This window comes from Polyodon spathula, chromosome 3, assembly GCF_017654505.1.
Source record: "Polyodon spathula isolate WHYD16114869_AA chromosome 3, ASM1765450v1, whole genome shotgun sequence".
Classification (NCBI taxonomy): Eukaryota; Metazoa; Chordata; class Actinopteri; order Acipenseriformes; family Polyodontidae; genus Polyodon; species Polyodon spathula.
Window position 1 is genome coordinate 56,226,621 of NC_054536.1, and position 12,410 is coordinate 56,239,030.

A 12,410-nucleotide genomic window follows, 5' to 3' on the forward strand; every position below is an offset into this window, starting at 1 on the left:
TGGCAAACACTGTTTTAGAGCAGGTGCAGTGACTTTTTATTGTGCTGATTAACAATTGACATCACAAAGATGCTGCAAAACGATCTGTCGATCTTAGGCAGGAGTTGCGACTCTTGGTCTCCCAGTTGGTGGCCTGTGAGCACCCAAGACGGCGAGCCACAGTACACTGCCCTAGTCCAGCCTCCAAAATGCCAATTGCACGAAGGCACTGCTCTCTTGACAGACGTGGCATATTGTTTTTTTTCTGTGATTGACTATTGCTTTTATTCAAACTTGCAATTCAACAGCTGAAATCACTGCATATCCAGTGTCCAATCAACTGTCTCATTAATTAGGTGCATATGCTTTAGTCATAGTCACTCAAACGTGTCACGGTCAAGGATGAATTAAAAAGAACACATTTAGTCAATGCCCATCATTTATATATTTATAAATTATTTTTTTCGAACATAAATGTGTTATAATAGTGATAAGTTTCTTTTGATGCTCGGTGTATGTATATATGTATGTATGTATGTTATACGTAAGGTATAAACCACCACGGGCCGTGCGGGTCCCATGCTATATACCAAGCCTGAGGTGGTGATAAGGTCCAAGGCATCAGCCAAGGGCCTTTAACCGCCCCAGAAGTGGTATGGCTACATGTCATTTGTGGGAAGAAAAATTATTAAAATATTTAAAACACATTTAAATTAAGACAAAACCAGAAACTTTTATTGTGTATACATCCTTAGTGTAATATAGTCTGAAATTGAATTTAATTAATTGCTAGCTTAAAAATTGCACGTTAGTTTATTGTGAATTTCTGCATCGAAGGTGCCACCTCACTAGAAATTGGCGTACTGAATACAATCTGTGATGATGGGCAGAGTTTCAAATGACACTAAGGAAGTAAGGAGAGCAGCTGCGATGGAGACTGAAGCTGGATCTTGAAGTGAGTTTGTGAATATTTTTGAATATTACGTTGGATTGCAAAATATGTTTTTGTTTGTTATTGGACACCCTCGCGTCCAAGTCATGCCAGATTAAGTTGACGATCGAACCAGACTTTACGCACCAATCCGACCACAGTGTCAGGGGACAGTACCTCAGTTTCCCGCAGGTCTTTAAAATCCAGGCCGGTAATTCGGGGGTGGTGTCTGGCCTTGTTGTTACCAGCTTTTCTAAGAGATTTCTTGACTGACATGAATACATTACTGCTGGTTTTAAACTCGCTGTCAGCAGAGATGTTAAAACTTCTACTATTAAAACATGAAGTTAGTCCAAAAATTGGAAAACTACTTCTTCTAAAATTATGCTTCTGTATTAAATGTAAGTACTGAATACCACGTTTCTTTACTGTTTTTAAGAACCACGTGATAGTTATTTATTTTAAGAATATATATATATATATATATATATATATATATATATATATATATATATATATATATATATATATATATATATATATACATATACACACACATATATGTGTATGTGACACATACATATACATACACACACACACTACCGTGAAAAAGTATTTGCCCCCTGTCTGATTTTCTGCATTTTTCACATTGAATTTGGCCAGATCTTTTTGTGGGTTGTAGTAGTATATAGAGGGAGTCTGAGAGAAAAAAATGACACCAATGATCCTCAAGAGTTCTGGAGCAATGTTCTATGGACAGATGAGTCAAAAGTGAAACTTTTTGGCCAACATGGGCCCTGTTATCTTTGGCGAAAACCAAACACTGCATTCCACAGTAAGAACCATACAGTAAGCACGGTGGTGGTAGCATCATTGGGGATGCTTTGCTGCATCACGACCTGGACCATGAATTCTGCTCTGTACCATAGAATTCCACAGGAGAATGTCAGGCCATTCGTCCGTGAGCTAAAGCTGAAGCTGAAGCACAGCTGGGTCATGCAGCAAGACAATGATCCGAAACACATAAGCAAGTCTACATCAGAATAGTTGAAGAACTAGCAATTTAAAGTTTTGGAATGGCCTAGTCAAAGTCCAGACCTAAACCCCATCGAGATGTTGTGGGAGGACCTGAAATGAGCAGTTTATGCTCGGAAACCCACAAATGTTACTGAGTTGAAGCAGTTCTGCATGAAGGAGTGGGCCAAATTTCTCCATGGCGCTGTGAGAGACTTATCAATAACTACAGAGAGCGTTGGGCTGCAGTTGTTGCTGCTAAAGATGGTGTAACCAGTTATTGAGTCTAAGGGGGCAAATACTTTTACACACGGGGGCATTGGGTGTTGCATAACTTTCTTTAATAAATAAATGAAAAGTATCAAAATTTCATGGTTATTTGTTCACTCAGGGTCCCTTTTTATCTAATATTAGATTTTGGTTGAAGATCTGATAACATTGTGTCAAAAATGTAGAAAATCAGACATGGGGCAAATACTTTCACGGTACTGTGTGTGTGTGTGTATATATATATATATATATATATATATATATATATATATATATATATATATATATATATATATATAAAAAAAAAAAAAAAGTTTCAAAAGTATAACGTGATATGCGAGGTTAATAGTTATCTCTCGTGTAACTGGTCCTGAAGTTGTGTGTGGAAACGACTGGTTGGAAACAACGGCATTATGTTGAGAGTACGTACTCTTGTGGGGGTTAAGAATTGATGTTCGTTATCTTTGGACCCGACCGGTAATTGGTATGAGTAGACTTTCTTAGATTCTATAACCTTGTGATTCTAAAACACAGTAATACTTTTAAAACACAGTAATCTTTCTCAGAGACCATTACTTGGTTTACATCATAAACATGCTTTACTGTTTTACACACCCCTGGTGAGTTCTAGGTCAATCCATGTATTTTCTGTCATTTCTTTTGCAAAGCGTATTTAATAAGAAAACGCCTTATTGGCCAACAGCACTGGCCTCCTCTTGAACACAAACAGCTTACTTAGCTCAAAGCTTTTAAAAAGTATATGTTTTGAAAAGTGTGTTCAAGGTCAACAAGACTCATAATGGATTACACAATTCTTCTGAACTACTGTAGGTACCTTGAATGACATGTATGTTGGAAAACAAATTTATGTAGTCCCACCAACTGAATACAGTGCTCCCTCGCTATAATGCGGGTCCGGGGTCACACAATATGAGCTTTGTAACCCAACAGCATTATAAATGTAGGACGGGGGGCGCCACTGATCACATAACACATCTGACTAACGCTAGATTTTTGTACATAAAAAAGTAGCATTCCCACTCATGGATCATTTTAATTGGCAGTTTTTAAACTATAAATAGCCTGACTAAAACGGTAGTCTGAGGTTCTGCACCCCAGGTTCGGCTGCCGGAGCTGGGCTGAAGCGTCGTCTCTACAGCTCCTCTCACAGCAAAAAAGTAAGTACATTAGGAAAGATAACCACGTAATAGGCCTAATATTTATTTATTTATAAAACTAATGCTGATTATGATGTCTGTGTTATAAAGTGCCAGTGCAGCTTTTCTTCAGTTCAGAAACTGTCGTAAAAGGGCGAGACAGAAAAAGAAGTTAGACCGAGAAGTTGTTTATAGTTGGAACACCACTACTGTATTTACTGTAGAAACATTGCATGAATCACTAGTATATGGAATTGCTGGACATGCTATATAGAAATGTATAAAAATACTTTTTTTCCCCTCTCAAAATAATATATAAATACCAAACTTAAAAGCAGCCTGAGAAAGAACAGTCTGTAAATCTTTAACATCTAAAAATAATAACACTTCAATAACTTTTTTTTTTTTTTTTTTAATGTAAACAATCTTTGTAAACAGGGATGCAGGTCAGTTATGATCTTTTTATTTATTTATTTTTTAACTCGATTTTTTGTTTGACGTCCAAACAGTTTTCAGTAAAACCAAAATGAAAGTTTAAAACCAAAAAACCAGATTGAATTTGTGCAGCCAAGGAAACGCCGTCATCCTATAACCAGTCCGGAGATGCCCGTGAAAGTGGCCGGAGAAGCGACTGGGGGATCCTATTATTATTATTACTAATGAAAACAATAAATCTCGTATTTATGTATTCACGTATCGGAAAACAGACAAAGCAAGTACTTTTCATGTTCTTTAGCCTGTAGCAAACCAGCAACCAAACAAAAATCAATTTCTTTCTATGTGTTTCATTGCCACTTACTTTTGATAATGATTTAGCAACTCAATACAACTTTAACAAAACACCACATGTTTATTAAGCAGCTGGCTTCACTTACAGGTTTGCTAGCTTGCTTCTCTCAGTTCTTTTTCGTTCTCTCTAAACACTTCACTTACGGTGTTACATCTCTCTGTTGAAGCCAACTGCTTTCACTTTCTCTCTACCTACCCCCCAATAGATTCCTTGATCTATTTAGGAGCACATTTTGCCACTGTATAAAGACCCCTTTCTCTGTCCTCAATTGAGTTTGATGTTTAGTACATCTAAATATTTTCTCATTTTAACACTGATACTCCATTATAGTTGTGTTTCAGATACATTAACCAAATGAATGGAAATTTGGTGGCATTTAATTTCACGTTGAGCTATTACTTCAAGGTTTTAACACATAGGAGACAAATAAAAAAATAGAGGCAACATTTTATATAATTCAGTTTTATATTATTTCACAGGTAACAGAATTTGTACTACATATCTCTCCTCTTAGTGTAAGCTGAGCTATGGAGTGTCTTTTTCCAATAAATGTCAACTAGACATTTTTATGTAACATACTGTTTCACAAAAGCACAAAACATAATAAAACGGTGTCTACTGGAGTCATAATGGCATAACAAAACATAATACTGTACTGAAAAATACAGAAACAAAATTAGTATTTTAAACTTTCTCTCCGGTCATGTCTTATACTTTAATATACATAAAACTAAGTAAAAGTTTTATGCATATGTATGATAAAGTACTAGCTTAACACATGTGTACTGTAGACAATGTTTTATTCAGAATTGGAATTAAAGGGAAATTTAAAAATACCTAAAAATCACCAACTTCCTTAAGAGATATGGTGTTCATAAATAAATAGATAAAATACAACCATACAGACACATTAAAAAGAGAACAGTGAGCACCAAATACATCCCAACCTATTTACTTTTCAAGCTTTCACTAGGCAAACTTATTAGAAACATTTTCCCATACATTCATTACTTTTACCAGTGTGCTAACAAAACCTAAAAAAAACAACTTTCAATGAGCGCTTTTTCTGCCACATTGTTTAATTTGCCCTGGCTTATTTTTTTTTAGAATATTGACTACCTACTCATTTTGGTAAAATACAACAGTTGCATTGTGCCTGAGTTTTTAATTAATACCACGGGTACTTTTAGGGTACTCTTCATATTGTTGTTGTCTTGTTTTTTCGTGTGTGACAAAATCCAAAATTACTATTTTTACACAGAATTTTCTGCGATCAGCGATCAGAAATCTGTCTTTGCTTCCCGCCTACACATTCTGAACGGTGCTATAGGCTAGAAAGGTGTTTTCTATGGCAGGAACCTGTTTATGTGCAAAATGACACAATGACTGCGTGTATTAGAGATGCTACATGTATTGAAAAGTTTGTTATTGATTTTATCATAAAGAGAATGACTCGAGTCAGATGGAGACTTTTTTGCGCGATGAGTCGAGGCACATCTTTTGAGCAGGGAGTTGAGTCGAGTCTTTGCTTTAAGGGACTCGAGTCAAGTCGAGTCATTTGATGGCAATGGCTTGAGTCGAGTCATGAAAAATTATGACTTAAGAGTCGAGTCATTACAACTCTGTATTTTAATAAATGGATTCGAACCATATTACAGTGTGGAGCGCATATATCCAACATATAAAAACAAGCCCTTAAGATGAAAGGTGTGTCTGTATTTGGACTGGTTTGGACAAAAATATGGTTCAGGTCTCTGCTAAGGTCCCATTGCATCTGGCAATGGGACCGTAGCAGTCTCTAAGTACTATTATTCAATTGCTAAATTCTTAACACTGTTAATCCTGTTTATTTATTTATTTATGTATTTTTTATTTTGGTTTAAACGTTTTTTTTAATTTTTAGGAGTGGGCACTTACTATTAGTTTCACAGATTAATAAAAAAAAAGATGTAAAAGATTTAAAACAAGAAAGCTTACCTCCTTAAGTAGAAGAGTCCGTAATGGTGCTCCGTTAAGAACATCATTGTCCTGATACAGGTGAGCACTAGGGTGTAGCTGATCTCAGTGCTGGTTAATGCTTCAAGCATTCTGTCACATATGGTGGACAAAACATCCTTTGACGGGAGGGCATTGGTGAGCTGCTCCGTTTCCGAGACTGAGCTCTCTGAAGGGCTGGTTACAATCAGTGCAATATCCTAAACGAAATAAGAGTTTGCATCCATTTATCACATCAAGAACTATAGAACAACAATAATCCTAGTTAAATGAGTAGTGTAAAATCAACACGTTTTTTAATACTAATTAATGTGTTACTTTAATTTAAACATTAAAAAAAAAAAAAACTAAATGACATTAGTTTTTGTAAATCACAAGCTAAAAAAAGGAGAGCATATCCTAGATATCAGATCCACCTTTGCACTTTAAAAGCCTTAGTTTTAATCTGGTTTCCACTTCCAATGAAGAATGGCATCACCCAAATACTGGATACTAGTGATGAAATGTACTCAATATACTATGGTTGTGTTTTTGATGTATTTATTTTATTAAGTAAATCAGGCCTTTAACAGCAACCACTACTCAATTTCAAGTTTAATACTGCAAGTTACTAGCATTTACTGTACAATCCAGTAATTATTTGTGAAGTCAAAAACCACACATCCCAGGTACATATTGACAGTGGAATGACACCTCTCATGATCTTTTTTGTCTCTAGTCCAGCATGTTATATTTGTTATTGATATGGCCATAAGCTGAAACAATGTGAGAGTGAAATGGTTCATTTTTAGACCAGAATATACCTTATATACCTGTAAATTGAATAGGATGAAAATATTCTAGTGTTTTCTCTACCTAAAAAAAAGTACCATCACCTCAATATGGAAGCCTTACAGCATCAAGGTCAATGACACAGTCTGCACATAGCCCTGCAAATCGGTGGAGTCAAGTTCCTAAACAATATGCGAGGAACTGATTGTGTGGTTGCAGCAACAGTTTTGTAGATACAACTTTGTACAACACTCATAGGTCAGGTTTGGCATGGAAAACTTTTTGATTAAGTACAGGGAGATTGGAAAGTAAGTTAACCACATCAATGCATGGTGCGTTGATGTGGTAAACTTACTTTCTAATAACCCAGTATATAAAATAAAATAAAATAAATTATTACCTATACATTGAGGATTAAACAATATTTTACATTTAGTAGGAAGCAGTAATTAATACTTGCATTTTTAAGCATATAATGTGTTGCCCCCCAGGCATTTAGATTCAATTATTCACCGAAAAAGAAAGGCGGAAGTACTGCGACTGCTTTACTTGCAAAGAAACAAAAAACTGTGACTTCCATGCTCAAAAAGTCCACTGAAAACCGTGAAGCACAAAACACATTACATTTTGACCTGACACAGGCATTTGTGCAAAGATCCCTCTTGAAAAATTGGACATTCCGCAAAATACAACACTTTACCTGTGACACTGCCGTGAATTTAAAAAAAAATATATATATATATAGGACGCTAAAAGTGTCCCGGAATTAATATTCCGTCTGGTCTTAGATTACTTAATGAAATTACCTATCTATCTATCTATCTATCTATCTATCTATCTCTCTATCTATCTATCTATCCTATATATATATATATATATATATATATATATATATATATATATATATATATATATATAAATAAAGAGATATCACAAAACTGCAATATATAAAACAGATTTCTATTCATTAAATGTTAGTGGTCTCAATGACTCAAGGTTCTATGACCCTTCCAGAGGAGGTTAATACCCTGCAGTTAATGCCCACCACTGCCACGCCAAAAATAGTGGCTTCTGATTGGGCAATATCAATGGGTGGGGCCAATTATTTTGCAACTGTACTAATCTTCTCCTGGCTATTGGCAAATCAAACAAACTCCAGCAAGAGTGCACACTGTATATTCAAATCCCAGGTTTAACACAAGAGCACAGAATACCTGTGGTTGCTGGTTCTTCTTATGCTAGGTATTAACGTTGGTTATTTGCTGTCTGTTACCATGTTGTTCTACTCCAAGATGCCCCAATAAAGTGTTGAATTTGAAAACCTACACTATGTCCACAGGGATATGTCAGTCAAGAAAACACAGAAAAAAAAAAAAAAAAAAAAAAACTAATTTGTTAATAAGGCTTTTTGTTTTTTAAACAGCAGGTAAATTAGGCAGTTTCCATACCAACCACTGCCACATTTGTATCAGGTCTGCTTTTGTTGTTTACAGTGGTATAAAGAATCAACATAATTGGCTTTAGATAAACATGCACAGGGACTTAACAGATCAATCAAAATTCCAAAGCACAGGATATCAGTAGAGGTGTACAGTGTCTCCTAGGAGTAAACAAAGTAATTTCCTGAAATTTGAGTACATTTTTCCAAGTCAGCTAGTTGTTCAAACATCCCTCATTTATTTGTTTTATGGTTGCACACCAGTGGAACATTTATGTTTAACAATAATGTATTATTTGACCTGTGATGTTTGTGCAACATGTTGGTTTATTACCTGGGTCAGAATGCAAGAAATTCTACTTTTACACTGCTGACCTCAAAATACTTAAGGAGCTTTAACAAATGCTTTCATTTCATTTACTCCCTGATCTTACAAACAAAATCAAATATTAGAACTGCAACATGAAAATAAATAGTAAGTCCCTCTCTAATGTAGGTAAACCAAGTCGAAGAAAAAAGGTTTCCATTCTTTCATCAGCATGAACCACTATTGTCTTAATCTGATAAGACTGAAGGTTAAGCTTTACCTCAAAGTGCATTCCAGCATTAACTGTTACAGTATACTGTAACTGTAATTTGCTCCACTCAGCTCACAAATACAATGTTTTCTTACAGAAAAACCCAATTGTTTTAAAAATAAAATATTAATTTCATATTTATACCTCAAGACACCATTTATTTCTCGATTCCAAACATGCTCAGAGAACAGTGTAGTTTAATGGAGAATATATTTCCCTTGCAGAGGTGTACTACCATTTAAAAATCTTTTCCCCCTACCACAAAAGACGGTCTACAATATTTAAGTTTTCATAGTGTGCTTTGGCAGGAATAAACATTAAATTACAAACCCAATATAAATTATACCTAAAGGTATATGTGTTCTATTCTGAATATATAAAAGTACAAGCCAGAGGTAAATCACACAATTGCGTTTTGTAATATCCTGTAATTTACCTGATCACAAAGAGACTGTATGATAGTTGCGATGAACTCGGCACAGTGCTGCTGGTGCATGTTGTTGTCGGCTGGGGGCTGCTGCTGCAGCAGCCCTAAAATGGACGGAAACAACTCAGGAAACTTCTCATCTCCTTTACTGGTTCCACTGAGGAGGTGCAAGACAGCCACTTTACACGCGCGGTGCGAGGCTAAGGAGTCCAGGAAAGCAAAGAGCCGGGTGGTCTCCGGAGTGCAAACCTTCTCTTTCCCTTCAGGGGGGCTGAAAAGAGAGAAATTAATGGTTCAAATACATTTTAAAAAAACGCTGAGTTATAACTACAAGTCAATCAAGCAGTAGCATTTCAACACCTTCATCAGTGTTTGAAAGATATGGATTAAATTATTAGAAAACTTCAAAACAGCACATTTATAACAGGAAACTAATGTCTGAAAATAGTTTGTTGCTCATTTGTTTTTTGAATTTGTTTGCAACTGAAACCTGACCTGGTAAATGCTATGCAATTCTAGGCTTCTATGCCGAAATTACATAGTGTGCTGAAATGTGCCTTGTGATTGCGACCTGAACGGCTGCTTCACTACACTTTAGTTACACAATGTAATCCTTTGCAAGGGCCTTACGCTTCCAGCTCCTCCGCTATCAGCTCGAGCACTGTCCTCATGATGAGAAGTGCTGTTGGAGAAGCCAGATCGCACAGCTGGACACACACCCGCCTCAGCATGTGCAGCAGGGGCTGACATGTAGTCCCAGAGAAGGATCGCACAATGTCCTGCAGTAGTTTTGCATGAACATGAAGATGCATGCTCCACAGTTTCCGTGTATTAAGCGCAACTGCAATATCCTGCGGTGCAATAGCCTGTTCCAAAAATACAAAATGAAATGCATTAGTACAACATGAAAAATAATAACACACCAGCAGCCTGCTTTGTTTTATTACATATTTCTTCGAAGTTGACAACTGATCAATGAAATTGACTTTAATAAAGCCATAAAGCCAAAGACTTAGAGGCAATTATTTTGAATTAAAAACAAACAAAACTGTGCTACAGTGAAAAATACAGAAGCATTTGAAGTTGTAGGCCTGTGTACTGGACAGAACCATGTTGATTACCTGGGTCGTCTGCATTGGCAGGGGAAGAGGCAGCAATTCTGATATAAGAACAAGTCCAGAAAAAAAGCCCTCTGGAGTTTTCAGCACAGTGGAGAGGACCTCTTTCAGCATCAGAGACCAGGTGTTGTTGGCCAGAGTCTCCTCAGTGTCTGTAGCCTGCTCGTTTACCCCCTGGGTGAAGGTCAGCAGGATGTCAATGATTTCGCTCTGGATCTTCTGCTCCTCCAAGTCCAGGCGCCCGGAGACAGGGACGGAGCAGAGGACCATGTGCAGGGCGACCAGGGTGGAGGGCACCCGCGTGTCCTTGAACTTGAAGGAGCCGCTCCTCAGCAGCTCGGTCAGCATGTACTTGAGGAGGCGGAGGGTGCTATAGGCGACAGAGACGATCATGGATCGCTGCAGGCTGGTGCCCATGTTTCCGTGCAGTCTCCAGGGCTGGATGAGGATACTGTTCAGTTTCTGAAGAATTTTGATGAAGGTGTCCATCCCCTCAGCTGAGAAAAGCTGAATAACTGCCAGGTTCCACTTCAGGTCCTTTTGCTGTCCTGCTGCAAGGCCCACCATGTAAAGACGCAAAGCATGCTTTAATAATATGCCATCGCAAACAGGGGTAACATTAATAGAGCGGTACTATCTAGCTCAAACCTCAAACCTGTATGGGTGTGCAGATTATGCCTGCACATATTTATCTGTTTGCATGAAAAATTACTATATGAAAATTGTCTGAAGCACAGTGCAAGTTCTTTTTTTTTTTTTTTTTTTTTTTTTTTTTTTTTTTTAAAACTCTCACCTTCGACAGCATGGGATGTACAGGCAATTTGGCAGAGAATACGGAGAGCCGTCATGAGCCCAGCACCTTCCTGGGTTATCAAGTTATCAAGATTCTAAGGAGAACGAAATATATTTTAAATGTTTGCAGTTCCTCATATCATGCTTAGTTTTTTTTTTTCTTTTTTCTTTTTTTTTAACAATACATACAGCATTTGAAACAAATTGCGATTGGTTCAAAGAAAACACACTACTTAAGAATAGGATTGAACTCCAATTCCCCCATTAATTAATCTTGGGGAGGTAGTCAATCAAAAAATACAGCACCTGCTTCCAAGGGGAGCCATGTGCATATCTTAGTATTGTATCAAAAAACATGATTTTACAGACCTGTTTAATGTACTCAATAAGACTTGGAATGCAATTAATTTCGAACTGCAACTTCTCTAAAGGTTCAAGCCATTTGCTGAGCTCTGGAAAAAAAAAAAAAAAAGTTTAAATTAAAACAAGAGTACATCAAAAAAAACAACGAGCACAATGCATGCAGTGCTAATGGCACGATTACCAAATCCAAATGTTGGCTGTCATGCCTCCAACATGCAAGATTTTCATAGCACAACATTTTTTTATTATTATATACTTCATCGGTACATTTTCCCCTTTATCATACTTTTAGTTTTAAACCAAAAATAAGAAACTTTGCCTTTAGGGTAAAAACAAACAAATAGATAAATAAATAAATATGGTAAGCCCGACCCACTGACAACACACTTTTTATATTATTCAAAAGAGCTTTCCAGTCTATGGCTATGTAAAACCGTGTGTTTGTAAAGAGAAAGTTACCTTGCAGTTTGACATTGTTTTCATCAGCCTTACAGACTTTGAGAAGGGGGGCGCCGTACTGCTCCAGCATTCGAACATCACTGGACGACTGAACGACCAGCAAAACAAGCATGCAGGCATAATTGTATGTCACAGACTTTCTTGATTTGGTTTCCCTAAAGTTGTAGGAAACATTTTAAAACTTAAATGCTTATACTCTTTTTTTTTTTTTTTTTTTTTACCATGTTATGCAAGAAAAAACTGAACGCTTTAAAATAAATCAGTTTACCTTTTAAAATACTGTACTACCATTAATATCCAATCATAAAAATCAATGCCCAAATTGTAG

General features: G+C 36.6%; 1 protein-coding gene across 3 annotated transcripts in view; it reads right to left on the reverse strand.

Moving 5' to 3' along the window:
- The window catches only part of LOC121313212 (protein virilizer homolog), a 61,389-nt gene that overhangs the window by 16,120 nt on the left and 32,859 nt on the right, over positions 1-12,410 (reverse strand). For 2 of the 3 annotated variants that reach the window (XM_041245533.1, XM_041245535.1), the window contains exons 10-16: positions 12,083-12,237; positions 11,630-11,712; positions 11,262-11,355; positions 10,472-11,019; positions 9,981-10,216; positions 9,360-9,621; positions 6,119-6,336 (exon numbers count right to left, since the gene is read on the reverse strand). In XM_041245533.1, the coding sequence (XP_041101467.1) occupies positions 6,119-6,336; positions 9,360-9,621; positions 9,981-10,216; positions 10,472-11,019; positions 11,262-11,355; positions 11,630-11,712; positions 12,083-12,237 (1,596 nt within the window). The remainder of the gene's footprint in view (positions 1-6,118; positions 6,337-9,359; positions 9,622-9,980; positions 10,217-10,471; positions 11,020-11,261; positions 11,356-11,629; positions 11,713-12,082; positions 12,238-12,410) is intronic. The other variant, XM_041245534.1, reaches the window with a different exon arrangement.